Source organism: Vidua chalybeata, chromosome 14 (genome assembly GCF_026979565.1).
Source record: "Vidua chalybeata isolate OUT-0048 chromosome 14, bVidCha1 merged haplotype, whole genome shotgun sequence".
NCBI classification, from domain to species: domain Eukaryota; kingdom Metazoa; phylum Chordata; class Aves; order Passeriformes; family Viduidae; genus Vidua; species Vidua chalybeata.
In genome coordinates, this window is record NC_071543.1 from 11,122,782 (window position 1) to 11,137,267 (window position 14,486).

The 14,486-nt window shown below is 39.6% G+C and overlaps 1 protein-coding gene across 3 annotated transcripts; it reads left to right on the forward strand.

The window, feature by feature from the left end:
- Nucleotides 1-18: 18 nt before the first annotated feature.
- FAM199X (family with sequence similarity 199, X-linked) lies at nt 19-12,829 on the forward strand. Of its 3 annotated transcripts, XR_008433378.1 has the most exons (8): nt 19-279; nt 3,005-3,224; nt 5,322-5,471; nt 5,792-5,953; nt 7,021-7,281; nt 8,129-8,201; nt 10,452-10,600; nt 10,710-12,829. XR_008433378.1 is itself a non-coding variant. In XM_053955470.1 (7 exons), the coding sequence occupies exons 1-7, from the start codon at nt 92-94 to the stop codon at nt 10,544-10,546; spliced, it is 1,149 nt and encodes a 382-aa protein (XP_053811445.1). In that variant the 5' UTR covers nt 19-91; the 3' UTR covers nt 10,547-12,829. The 3 variants fall into 3 exon arrangements, 2 of the variants coding, with proteins under 2 accessions (XP_053811445.1, XP_053811444.1); XM_053955470.1 differs by having other exon boundaries at nt 10,452-12,829; XM_053955469.1 differs by lacking the exon at nt 10,710-12,829 and having other exon boundaries at nt 8,129-10,541.
- Nucleotides 12,830-14,486: the final 1,657 nt, after the last annotated feature.

The window sequence follows — 14,486 nt, forward strand, 5'->3', positions numbered from 1 at the left end:
CCGGCCGCCGATGGCGGCGCCGCCGACTCCGTGTGCCCGAGGCGCTCCCGCCGCTGCCTGAGGCGCTCCTGCCGCCCTCGCGCCCGCCGCCATGACCGAGGAGCCGTACGAGAAGTTCCTGACCCCCGAGGAGCCGTGCCCGCTGCTCTCGCACCAGCACCCGCCGCGGGGCGGCAGCTTGAGCCTGAGCGAGGAGGGCTGCCTGGACGTCAGCGATTTCGGCTGCCAGCTCTCCTCCTGCCACCGCACCGACCCTCTGCACCGCTTCCACTCCAACAGGTCCGCTCAGCGGCTCGGGGCGGCCGGGCCGGGCGATGCTGAGGGCCGGGGCGGGCGGCGCGGGGGTCGCGGCGGGGCCGGGGCCGCCCCTGACAGGGCCGCGCATCCTTCCCCTGCTGCTGCCCGGGCCGGGGCGGGCATGGCCGGGCTGCAGGTGCCCCGCGTGTCCGCCGCACGTCCTGCTCGGTTACCCTTCCCCTTGGCTGAGTCTGGCTTCGGCTCATCACGTTACAGTTGACAGTGTGAGCTGGGTCGGTTTTATAAGATGTGTTTTTTCATAGAATCACAGAATGGTTTCGTTTGGAAGGGACCTTAAAGGTCATCTAGTTCCAACTCCCCTGCCCTGGGCAGGGAGACTTTCCACTTGATAAGGATGCTCCTAGCCTCGTTCCGACTTTCTTAATTTTCGACATTTTGGATTTTTGAGGGCTGTAGGCAGCTACAGAATGGTGTGTTTATAAGACTTAAAGGCCTTGCATGGTCACCAGGCAGACCTTTAGAGATTCAGAATGAGTTAGGTGGCTTGGTGACTGCACTGTCTCCTGCAGAAACATTTCCACCCCATGCTACTAATTAAGGGCAAATTATTCTGCCTGTAATTTGTAGAAGTGCAAATACAGCTCTGCAAAGAAATTCCAGTCGTGTTCCTAAAATCAAAATCACAGTCCTGCTTTCCTAAGAACCTAATTCTGTTAATACATAGTATTAAGCTTGAATATAGCAATAGCTTTCTTTGAGAATACTCTATGAGATTTCAGTCTCCAACATACATGTCTCCAACATTCCTGTTCCAGTCTTGCAAGATTCTTTTATGGGTTATTAGTATTTCTGTGACACAATTATGAAGAGTGAATTTGTATTACGTCATGGGAACTGCACTTTAAAAGTGTCATTCAAAAGGGTGAACTCTTAATTATACGTTCTTAAATGATTCAGCATGAAGAGCCTTGATCGAACATGATACACTTTCACAACATAGTTCTTAAGTCATAAGACATGAGCAGTATGATATATTCTTAGAATATCTGTAAATAAATGTGTGATAGTCACCAAATTTGCATTTAATTTATTTTGTACATTTCTCTGTGTTGCCTTCCCAAGTGTGTTGCTCAGGTTTGTTACCCAGGCATCTCGAGGGGTTGTTTGACTTCTCTGGAGAAGGACATGCCCAGTCTTGAACTGATTAAGCCATTTCAGATGTGCAGCTCAATCCGTGGTGTTCACGTGGGGCTTTCTGTTTTTTGAAGTTAGGAGGAATTTTAATGTAGTTCCCGTTTGTTGTTAGTCCAGTTCACCCCAGGGAGCACAGCAGCCCCCAGCCATGAGAAGGTGAGGCTGACTGCCTGTACCTGGAGTATCTGTGTGGTTTGTTGGTCCTAGAGCCCCTGTACCTCGTCCTTTGTTTTGATATGTCTGGGAACTTTGTCCACTCTATCTCTAATTTCATTATTATTTCATGGATTCTGAAACTGTATTCATGTTGAGTAATGTGCTGTGTCACCTCAGTCTTGTTCTGCTCATTACCAATGGATTGCCCTGGCCACAACAGTCTGTACCAGCAAGGCATTGCACATCTATAGGGGATGCAGAAAGGGAGGCAGGGCAAGAGCTCCCGAATCTGCTACAAGGAAAGTTTTGGAAAGGTCTTTAACATTGGATAAATACACATCTGGCCAAGTAGATGTGGGAGTGAATCCATCACAAACATATTTAGCCAGCCTGGTATGCAGCTTAATGAGATTGAGGACCAGCCTTTCTAGTGATAGGATAGCTCAGTTGGATAGAAGAGTGTTTTCTAGTTAGCCAGGCTGAAGTGGACAGGCTGATGGAACAGGAGTTGATTGTGTGGGTTTGTGTGGTGCATTTTAGAAGCCCTTTTCAAATTGTTTTGGACATATTGCAGTGCTGTGCTGACTCATATTTGTCTCGACCTACTTTTCTCCAATATGTAAAATAAGTTCCAGATATGGAGACTGATTTCATGAGCTTGTTACATTCTGGCTTACTCTCATTAGAGTAAAAAATCTGTTCTGTGATATTTGAGTTCTCAATAGCTTTCCTTTAGCAACAACTTCAACTAGCTTTGTAATGGGGCGAAAAAAGAGTTTAGATTTGGCATGGTATCATTTTCACACAGGTCACTTCCCCATCCTGCACTGTCTCATTCCAATAGCATGTCCAATGTTTTTGACATTCAGAGTTGTGATCCATAATGTGTTTCCTTATTAAGCCTTAATTTTGTGGCGGACTATCAACCTGAAATTTCTTCTTTACTTCTATTTGTCCTGAAGTCAAATTGATTAATTACTTAGTTCTGTTTATTCCAGTTTATATGGAAGTTTAAATATCCCAATACATGGAAAATTTTATTTTTAAATCAGCACCACACCCAACCAGCAGCAAAAAAGGGTCAATTTCCATGCTACAGGAGTCGTAGTTCTGGGGTAGAAACTGGTAATATATGAAAATAAAGGTGTAATTTTATAACTGGATTTTTGCCTTGATATTTGTAACACTGTGTTCCCTTTGGTGTTGTTGGTGTACTTTTAAAAATGCTTAAAAATAGAATACTTCAGTTTACATAATAATTACTTATTTCAATAAAATCAATGTATATTATCACTGAGTAGCAAAGTGGAGGTAGTTTAACAAGGCTTAAAGGAATTTCTTAGGACACATGATGCCAAGGTTTGCTGTTCTCTAATTTTGTTGTCCTGTTTTGCAGGTGGAACTTGACATCTTGTGGGACGAGCGTGGCCAGCTCGGAGTGCAGCGAGGAGTTGTTCTCATCCGTGTCCGTGGGGGATCAGGATGATTGTTACTCTCTGCTGGATGACCAGGAGTTCACCTCTTTTGATCTGTTCCCCGAGGGCAGTGTCTGCAGTGATGTCTCCTCTTCTATCAGCACATACTGGGATTGGTCAGACAGCGAGTTTGAGTGGCAGGTAAACTGGTTCCACTGGAAGTGCAAGATTTTGTGTAGACTATTGCATGCTGGATTTAGCTGTAGTTGAAAAGTGATAGAAAAGAATATCCTGAGTTGGAAGGGACCCACAAGGATCACTGAAGTCCAGCTCCTGGCCCTGCACAGGACAAGCCCAGGAATTACACCCTGTGTCTGAGAGTGTTGCCCAAACACTCCTTGAACTCTGTCAGGCTTGGTGCTGTGACCACTGCCCTGGGGAGCCTGTTCCGCTTCCCGACCAGCCTCTGGGGGAAGAACCTTTTCCTGATGCCTAACTTTAACTTCCCCTGACCTGGCATCCTGCTGTTCCATTGTGTCCTGTCTCTGGTCAGCAGAGAGGAGAGATTGCTGCCTCCCACTCCTCTTCCCCTCTTGAGGAAGCTGTAGACAGCTATGAAGTCTCCCCTCAGTCTCCTCTTCTTCTGAACAAACCAAGTGACCTCAGCACTTGTTTCTTTGTAACTACTGAACGTAGGAGCACATATCTGAATCTTGAACAATAGAAAAAAATATTTTGTTTCATTTTATTCCAACCTCCTTAATCAGGAGGGGAGACTGAAGGTCAGCTCTCCAAAGAAGGTTGCTTATGTATTATGGTCGTTTGGTTTTAGGGACCGGCGTGTGTTTCTTGTAGTCATGAGCTTAAACCCTTTGTACTGAGGATCTGCCTTCCTAATGAATCTGATTATAGATATCTGGTCCTACTCATACTTTCTAGGTAAAGTGTACACACTCTTGCCATAGCTTATTTCTATCTTATCTTTTTCTATGCCAGTAAGACATCAGAGCTCATGTTGTCTCACCAGAATGGGAAAGTGAATCACATCTTTTTCCCAAGTCTGTGCTGGATGCAGTCCTCATTGGGTATTTCTAGTTTGTGATAGTCTTCTCTGTTCAGCAGTTTTTCACATGCATTTTTAATGTATTATAGACCTAAATTGACTTTTAGGTTAAAGACTTAAATCAACTATGAATGTATACTTAACTTTGAAATAGGTGACACAGGGCTTCAGAATTTATTGGGGAATACTTTAAGATTTTGTCATAAAGCTTAGTCAGAGCATGTAGAGAGTCTTGTAAGGACAGTATAGGAACTGAAAACTGATTTCAAGAAAGCTCAAATCCTGTTCCAGAAGATGCAAGTGAACTTGAGATGTGTACTGAGATCAGCTTTGAATTTCTTACTGGTTTAGTTCATCTGCTGGTCTCAGTGTATGTTATATCATTGAAGTTACAAGTGTGTGTGTATAATGCAGGCTGTAGGAACAGGTCAGGTTGGATCCCAAAGATCCAGAGCTTTATTGAATTGTGAAATTTCAATTGCCTGATAAACTTGGCAATTGTTTTGAAACTAAGCCATTCCTATGCCTTAGCTAGCTGACAGTATGTTTGATTGGTAACCAGCTTTTTTATTACTCTTTGTTTTTTAAAACAGGCTTCTCTCAAGAGATTTACTTGATTTGATTTGTAGGATTTTGGAAAGACTTTTCTGTAGCTCTTTATGGTGTTATCTGGCAGAATCTGAGCACAAGTAATCCAGCTGTCCCACTTTACTGGAAGTGCATTCAGAAATCACGTATCAGTTGTATAAATGGAGCTAGCTGAAGTTCTCAGTTGCTTCCAGGCAAATGACAGTGATTTTAATTGAATTTTCTTGTGTAATTATGGAGTTTGGTAGGAATTATAGACCTACTTTAAAATTATCTTCCTTAAACTAGACATGCTCCAAAATGGGAGGTTTAGATTTAAGTGTGGATTGTAATGGACAGTTTCCACTGATGGAGAAGGGAAATAGTTGAAATGTGACTTCAATCTGCTGTTTTCTTAAACACAAATTTTTAAAGAGGATTGATAAGTACAGAATAGTGTGAATTGAGTTTGCTGCACTTGTTGTTTGTGGGAAGATTCAAGGGAGTATTGCAGGTTTATGAGTAATTAAAAAGAGTTTGTTAAAGTACAAAGATAATCAATGCTTTGCTAATTTGATTGTATGCTTTGAATTGTTAATAGTGTTAGAATAATTTACAATCTGCCTACTCTATTCTAAAGCTTTGTTCTTCCTTTTGCATGTTACAAGTTGCCTGGCAGCGACATTGCAAGTGGGAGTGATGTGCTTTCGGATGTTATACCGAGTATTCCAAGCTCTCCCTGTCTGCTTCCCAAAAAGAAAAACAAGCATAGGAATCTTGATGAGCTTCCATGGAGTGCAATGACAAATGATGAACAGGTGACTTTTTTCCTATGTGAGAACTGCAATGTACAGAAGAACTTCCAATTAAAAGACACAACTTAAAGGCCATCCTGTTTGCTGTAGGTGTAAATGCAGACCTGTGCAGTACTATTTGATTCTTAAAACTAAACCTTGTCCTTTGGATCTATAGGAGGCAGTTTAATGCCTACTCAAGTTTTCACCCTAAGTTTTTAAGGATACTCAAGGCTAGAGCCAAGATATTTGAGCATGTTTTATTCTGTCAGTTCTTTCTTTTTTCTGTCTCTCATTTAGAATCAATAATACTTCAAAATGAACTGCCTTTCTTTGGGTCCTAGGTTGAATATATTGAGTATTTGAGTCGCAAAGTCAGTACAGAGATGGGCCTTCGAGAGCAACTTGATATTATTAAAATTATTGATCCTACTGCTCAGATCTCACCTACAGATAGTGAATTCATTATTGAATTGAACTGTCTCACAGATGAAAAACTGAAACAGGTGAGTTAAGGTTTGTACATGTGACTTCAGGGTTTCAGCATCTGATTATATCTTTCAAAATCTTATGAACTTGTGATCAATTTTTATGCATAATCATTACATATAGAGAGAGACACTGGAGCACTATTCTGTCAGTGACAGAAAATAGAGTTCAAAAGCATATTTTTGTATATTCTCACTGTGTTTTAGGCCAGGGCTGGTGAGTGTGTAATGAGTTATGTTGTGGACCTGGTGCTGCTTATGGCACTGTACTCCACTTCATGACCATCAGCTAGCTGAGAGTCTTCATTTGCTCACTGAATGTAAACTAGCATTTAAAACTCCAAAAGATTGGAATTCACTGGGGAAGAGAATGAATTTCATGTAGAAAGGGATAGATAATAATGCATTTTAAAGATGTTCCAAGATGCAAATTCTAACCAAGAAGGGTGCCTGGCTGATAGGGTAGATACATTCTACTGTTTTCTCAGTCATTGAATTATTGAGATGTGTTGCTGGGGAGAGATGCTGTGTCCATACAAGCTGAACTCCTCAGTGTTGCACTGATAATGATGAAGAGAAAGTTGAAAATGGAAAACTTTCACTGCTTTTATGGGCTTGGTGTGTTTCGTATTTCAAACATTTTATAAGTGTCATGTTAAAGTAGAAAAGTGCTTCCTTATTTACACAGACTTTTATTTGAGTATACCTAGTAAAATAAAGGGGTTTGATACATTAAGTAAACTGCTTAATTCAGTTGAACTTGACTGATATTCTTGTTTGGTGTTAAAATAATAACATATTGTTACACAGTCACAAACCTGTCAGGCAGAAGAGACAAGAACCCCCCAGCCCTTGCTACATATTTTTCTTCCTTCCATAGCAAAATGTTAACATAGATAAGTTCTCTGGGTGACTCGAGATGGCCTGGGATTTATGCAGCCACAAGAACATGTTTTGAAAGCCTGACTGAACTGACCTAATAACTTAATAGTTATTAATAGTCAGATTGTGTTTATCCCACGAACAGGAGTATCTCAGTGCAGCATTTATCAAACTATAGTAATTTTGCTGCCTCTGTTCTAAAGGTGAGAAACTACATCAAGGAACACGGACCTCGCCAGAGGTCTGCAAGAGAGAGCTGGAAAAGGAGCAGCTACAGCTGTGCAAGTACCAGTGGTGTGAGTGGGGCCAGTGCCAGCAGCAGCAGTGCCAGCATGGTCAGCTCAGCCAGCAGCAGTGGCTCCAGCGTTGCCAACTCCGCGTCAAACTCCAGTGCCAACATGAGTCGAGCGCACAGCGACAGCAATTTGTCCACAAGTGCTGCAGAAAGAATCCGGGATTCTAAAGTAAACTTTCTAGTTATCTATATCTGTATTAATAAAGCTGTCTTAACTGCTGAAGCTTGCTCATGGGATCTTACCTGGGATGTTTGTCCTGAAGGAACAGAGTAACTGAGTTATCTCGAAGCCAATGACCATAAGGAGTTTAAACTTGTGCTCTTCCCATCACTTCTAACCGAAAGCCTGGTGTTTGTATGTAGTAGATATTCTAATTCTTTTTCTTCAGGATAAATTGAGTGGGCTTGAAAAAGGGCTTATACATATAACTTAAAAAAAATTTGTTTAAGAATTATCACCCTAATCTAGGCGTAATTTCTGGACAGTAGAGACACCTGTGATTGTTTTTGGTTTTTTTCCCTCAACTACAAGTTTCATCAGGCTTTTTGAATCTTCTTTATTTTTTGAGCATGTCTCATGAGATTCCTTGGTGAGAAGGGACTCTCTGAAGCATGTTTCATTTAAAGTAGAACTGTGGCACTCCTTCTGTCCCCATAATTTAAATTTCAAGTGTGAAGGAGAGGAGCAGTTCTTTCTTGCTCTTCAGCATCTTGGGTTTGTTAATGTAAGACTGTAAGACTTCTCCAGCAATAAAGATTCCTCCAATTGAAGACTTGACTATGCAACATCACAGGTTAATGTTGTGCCTCAGAATTCAGTTGTGGTCAATGGTCTTGATATTTGAATATTAGGTATGATTTTGGATCAATGTTTACACCACCGCTCAGAATTCGTATTTGTTATTTTTCAGAGCAGATGTTATTTTAGAGTTTAATTTATATTTGCCAGCTTTAGAGGTGTTTTTTCTAATTTACAGAACAAAATCTTATGTTTTGTCCCTTCTGTACTTTGACAGAAACGTTCCAAGCAACGGAAACTCCAGCAAAAGGCCTTACGGAAGAGACAGCTGAAAGAACAAAGACAAGCTCGTAAGGAAAGACTGAGTGGATTATTTCTTAATGAAGAAGTGCTGTCTTTAAAAGTGACTGAGGAGGACCATGAAGGAGATGTGGATGTTTTAATGTGACAGGGGTGAATTTATCAGTGTTCTTTCTAAGCCTTAAATGTATTATCCTTATTGTTTACATATATTTCTTGACCAAATTTTGATTAGTATTAACAATACAAACCAGATCTTTTCTCAAGTGTAATTTTGCTAAGAAGGTCTAAGTATTGAGTAACTTCAGCTTTTTGAGACTAATTTTGCAACAAAGAATTCAGAAACCTACCCATCTTCTGAAAAGCTGCGAATAGCTGTGATTTTAAGGGAATTTGAACTTGGCTAACACACTAACTTACTTGCACGTAAGTCTAGGGGTGCTTTTGGATGACACAAAGCATGCATTACTATGCTTCAGCTTTTTTAGTTTTTTTCCAGCTTTGAGTTAGTATTACACTTGACTTTTTCTGTCTTCCTTTCCCATTATTAGGAAGATTGTTTAGCGTGAGGAAAAATCTTTTGCTCCATGGGGCTTTCTTCAGCTTTACTCTTGGTTTGTACAAAATCAAAGTACTGTTGAAACTTTTCTAAAAGTTGTGATTTAACTCAAACTACACAGAAAACAAGAAGCAGGACATCTAATGCAGAGTATCTGTAATGCAAATACTGCTTGATAATGTAGTTCTTAGGAAGCAACTAAAATTTTAAAAAATCCCTCAAAATAATTGCAGGCTTAGTCTTCAGAAGGTTATTTTGCTGCTCAGTATCTTAGGATTGTTACTAATGGTTCACCAGTACATCCCTAGTATTTCTGTGAAAAGATTCCAATAAAAATACATTTATGCATTGAAAATACACTACTCTGCAATTAAGTTGTCAAGGACACTACTTAAAATAGTTAAAAACACTACTGGAAACAGAAGTGCAAACAAGTGGCACACAACTTCAGTGGTTTTCTTCCCCAGAAGCATATCTAAATCTATTTGATTCATATTATTGACAGGAGAACTTAATTAATGCAGCTGTACTTTTCAAATTGTATGTTTAGCTGAGGTTGTCTTCTGTGTGGGTCGTTACACCATGACACGTATCAGAATTCTCCTTTTGTTGTCTATCCGCTTTTGAAATTTCTCATGATAAGACAGTTAGGTAAAATTGGAGCTTTCAGGTAGGGAAGTGGTAGTAATTTCAACCTTTTTCTTAATTCTGACAATCTTTAAGCTGATTTTAGTCTTTATCTTGGAACTACTTTTATAGAACTGCTTCCCCCCATGGCTGAGATAAAAATGATAGTTCTAAATTTTAATGTGAAATTTAAAAGTGTATAAAAGTATTTTTGAGTTCTGAGTTTAGGAAATAATTTTTTATTATGCTGATGCTTCATTACTTTAATTTTGCTCTTGAATTAAGGAGTTTAACAGTTTAGGTGTCTGTAATTGCTGGATATAGCCCAATCCTGCAGAATGCATGATCAGCTTTAGGATTACTGACATTAATGTTCCATGTCCTGCACAGATTTACTAGCCCTGACAGCTGAAATATTTTCCTTTCAGAAGTGGCATTCCTTTTAGCTTCAAAATAAACTGACCAGTAAATTATCTGAACAATGGCCTCTGAAAGGGTTTTGATAAGAAATAAATAAGGTCCATAGTCAAACTAATATGTTTGAACTTAATGCTGCTCTACAGCAGGTCCCCAGGCTTGGCCATTGACTGACTAAAAACCAAGTAATGTCACTTTAAGCTCATATTAGCTATCCCATATGGCCAGTTATCTGTCCACTTACCACAAGTGTCACATCTGTGACCTGTCAGTATTTGCTTGTACTGTGCCATTGCTGATTGATGCCTCCTTCCTGTATAATCAATACTGAAAACTTCTTAACAGTATACACTTTATTGAGAATTTAGATTGACTTAAATCTGGAGCTTCTTTTAAAGATCTTGTGTGGAAGATAAAATTCAATTGCTATCAATTTGGCTAATTTCAGGGTGTGGTTGTTAAACTCTTCCATGGTAATGGATGAATTCATCATGAAATACTTCACCATGTGTACACTGTCACAGTTCACTACAACCTTTATTTTCTGCAGTGACTTTGAAATGTGATTGAATTTTTTTTCTGAAGAAAAATGCACACTTTGTACTGTAGAGAATTGAAACTCTGAAGTGAATTGTAAGAAAGGTGCAATATCTCAGTGTGGTGGAGCATGAAAGTGTGTCACTTTATTCTGTTTCAGCAGTTATTCAGAGTTTAAAATGCCTCAGGGTTTTGTTGAGAGAAGACCCCATCATTTTGATGAGGTACAGTTCATTCTGGTCACCTGTCTACTAGCTTCCAGAGATCATGAAGTGAGGGAGGATAGTATTTCCATCATAGTGTGAGCATGTAAGTATAAATTATTCTAAGTGATTAGATGGGTCCAGTTGCTCATCTGTTACATTGGACAAAAAGGTCCTGGGTGCCAGAATAGCTGATTGTGCTGTGTTGTCTCCAGCAGGTACTTCAGTCATGTGTGTGACAGTTAAAATGATAGAAGAGAGTGGATTTCCAGGGATTCCATACTAATAATTTGTAGCTCTGTGATCTCATAGATCCAGGATGCTCATAAGAATACAAAGAATACAAAACTCTGAATGTTCTGGTAAGAATGCAGAATAACATCTTGCTTACCTTGAATGTTCTTTGCAAGTACTCAGAGATATAATGTTGTCTTTCACTGATCTCAGAGAATCAGGCCTGAAGTGACTGTGGGATTCAGGAGTTCTCACATACTTCTACACATTTGGGTTTTTTTTTCCTTTTTCTTTCTCATCCTCTGTCATTCCAGTGACACACTCATTTTGTGGTGGGGGGAGGTTTCTTGTCAGATTCATGTTTTTCCCTGCAGCATGCTCAATGTTTACTCAGGAAGACCCCATCCATGGTGGTTTTAAAAGACATGTAAATGTGGCACTTAGACATGGTTTAGTGGTGGGCTTGGCAGTGTTAGATTTAGGGTTGGAATTGATGATCCTAAAAGGACTTTTCCAATCTGAATCTATTAATTTGTGTGAAATACCTGTGGTAGTAGTCAAACAGTTGGAATGTCAGTGAAATCTGGTCTTACTGATTTAAGTTTTGGCCTTTGTGGCTACAGGTGTAACTCCTGGGTTCTGATAAAGAAGAGTAACAGATGGCTAAAATAATGCATCGTTATTGTGGCTTTTCCTTAAAAAAATAAATAAAATCCCTGCTTTTTATTAATAGAGGAAAAATGTCAAGCTTAAAAGTAACACAGAGACACACAGGAAAAAGCTAAAAAGCTCACAGTTACATGGCTTCATGGTACTGAAACTGTGTCTGTAGGAACTTTGTCCCCACTGCAATGTGGATATAAACAATTTACATTTTGTAATGACAACAGTTTGCTTCCATGGTAACTTTTTTGCTTAAAAGGCTTAGAAGGAGCACTGAAAGTCTGATTGCAATAGGACTGTAAACAAGAGAGAACATTATTTTCTAATATGATTTTAAATATGAGGAAGAAAGCTGCCTGAGAAACTTGGCTGATTTCTGTGTATCTAATGTCATCTTTTGTTCAAATACCTATTTTTTTTAATCTGGGAAGCTGATAAAAAGATGGTTACCATGTGCTCAGTATGGGGTGCTTACTTGGAAGAGCAGGAAAAGTCTTTGTAAGACTTTCCTGGGCTCAAATTTTAGTTCTCATATTGTGGTTTGAAACCTGTGAAGATCATTCTCTGGGGAGAAAACAAACCAACCAACCTGCTTGAACTTACTTACATGCATTTACATCATACACAATACAGAAGGATAAAAATGGTAATATTTGCTGTTCATCTATGCTGAATGGCCTGAAGCCATTTCTTTTCTCCTAACACTCTTTCAACTTTGAAATCAGTTGATGCATTGGTCTATAAATATTAATAAACCTGACTGTTTTGGGAGCTTTTAAAGTTCGTTCATATAAGCCAGATTTTCATGGCAGATGTTGTTAGATTTATTGGTTTAATTTTCTTAAGCTTACTGATCTTGCAATTCTTGGGCACAGAAAAGTCAACAGTTGTCCATTTAAGGATTGCAAAGATTAGTTTGTTAATCTATCAAGAGCAAATCTATGTAATATTGAAAGTTTGTCTATTTTGACTGTTAACTCTGATGAATCATATTAGCATTCTCTCTCATCTGGCTAACTTTAAAACACTTCCAAATTACAAATAAATTCTCTATTGTAAAAAAAAAATGTAATATGGAAGCCTTGAATATAGTTAATAACCAAAGTAAGGGGAAGGTGGGGGGTTGATTTTTTTTTTTCTTTTTGTGGGAGGGAGAGATGAGGATATAGATTAGAGTATATGGTATTGCTTAAATTGAGGGTTTTTTCCCCCCAGGTTCTCTGCTAATTGTATTGCTAAAATGCACTTTTGTATAGAAAACCGTTCTCTGTACATTCTGTATCTACTTTACACAATGTTTATAGAGATTTTTCTGAAGTTGTGAAGGATTTACTGAAAGCTCTGATGCTGTTGAATTCAAGTTTTCATTGTATTTGAAAATAGTTATGTGCATATTGAAGTACAGGTTGGAATTAAAATTAATGATATAGCAACGATATTCTTATGAAATTATGTGGTGTCTTCTTCAGAGCAGGGGAATTCATATACAGGACCTGTGAAGTCACTCTTCAGGCATAAAGTACAAATAAAGTGGCACATCTTAACTGTTCTTGATGGCAAAAAGCAAACTTGTCCCCTCTTAGCTAAAGGGGTTTGTTAACTGCAAAATCTGACAAGAATTCTTTCATAGGGAAGCAATTAATTGCTGTGAATTATATAACCCAAATTCACATACTTAAAGCTGTCTGTCCTTTGTTTTGATTCCTGTGCCAGAGGTATTTTTATATGTATGCTCAGCACCAGCAAGGACATGGCAGTCTTTGAATAGGCAAGAGTGAGGACATTTGCCAGCTTGTAGAAGTTGTGTCCCTGAACAAAATTTGCCTTCTGCAATACTGAAGTTTGAAGTGTAATATTGCAAAACCTCCTTTTTCCCTTTGGAATCCAGTAAAAAAATCCTGAAAACCTGAGAAGAGGATAGCTGGCATACACATGTATTCCTCAGCATGCAGAAAGTTTCCTGCAGCATCTCAGGGATCTAAAACTGCCTTCTTTGTCTTGGCTATGGCTCATCAAACACTTCTGGGAGTTGATTCTCATCGAACACTGACAGAAGTTAAAACTGACCAAGGTTCCTATCCCAATTTCTGTAGATGTCAAGGGACGGAGAAGGACAGGGTGAAAAATGCTGCCTATCACAGCAAGTCTTTTCAAACTGTAAGAGATCTTTAACTGTTGTGAACAGAAGTGTGGAAGCTCTTGCTCTTGTGGTGCTATGCCTTCACCTGAGCAGCCTGCTTGTGTGCTTTTTCTGTTTTCACCCAAATGTAGGTGACAGTGTGGAATGTTTTGCAACAAAAAACAAATTGAAATGTTTCCAAGGACCTTGACCCACTGGGATGCTGTCTTGTTGTGAGGGCTGATGTCTCCTTGAACAGCAGCCAGGAGCTGCAGGGAAGCTGATGCTTACACTCTCTGACTCCCAGAACCTTGCCAGTCTGTCCTGTTGCAGCAGTTCATTATCAGGGTACCAGTTGCACAGGTGGGTCTGATCTGCTGGCAAGCAGCTGCCTGTCACCAGGGTTACATGGGCACAACCAGTGATGTTATGAATCTTTTATTAGCCATCCTTAAGCATTTCTTCATTTCTCTCTCAAGTGTAGCCAATTTCACTGCATTGAGAAAGTCTCATTTGATGGCTGATCATTATTCGGGCACAAGCTGAATGAAGCAAAACCAGCTGATAAGCTTGCTTTACTTAATTGACAGGGAAAGGTGTCATTGGCTATGGGCTTGCTGTCTGCAACCCACTTCTACTATACTGGCCTGAACTGTACACTTCACCCAAACATTTTCCAGTACAAAACTAGTTACAGTTTGGTTTCCTGAGATCCTTTGTATATGTTCCTAAAGATCCCATGCCCTCCTGGCTAGAAAACCTTTTTTCACCTTCTTCTGGAACATTTCCATTGCAAATTGTTTCTCTAGTGTTGAAATAAAATATAAATATAAATCCAAATCCACATTTCTGTTCTGAAATCTCATTTCATGCTTTTCCTCCATGGTGTGGTGACTTACACCTGGCAGTATCACTGGTGTAAGAACTTATTTCTGATAATGTAGAACACATTCCTGAAGCTAAAGCATGATAATTC

Excerpts from the sequence above, each read along its gene's own strand:
- FAM199X (XM_053955469.1), top strand. The coding sequence starts at position 92 with ATGACCGAGGAGCCGTACGAGAAGTTCCTGACCCCCGAGGAGCCGTGC. Across the intron at positions 280-3,004 it reads CACCGCTTCCACTCCAACAG|GTGGAACTTGACATCTTGTG; the intron begins GTCCGCTCAGCG and ends CCTGTTTTGCAG. Across the intron at positions 5,954-7,020 it reads CAGATGAAAAACTGAAACAG|GTGAGAAACTACATCAAGGA; the intron begins GTGAGTTAAGGT and ends TCTGTTCTAAAG.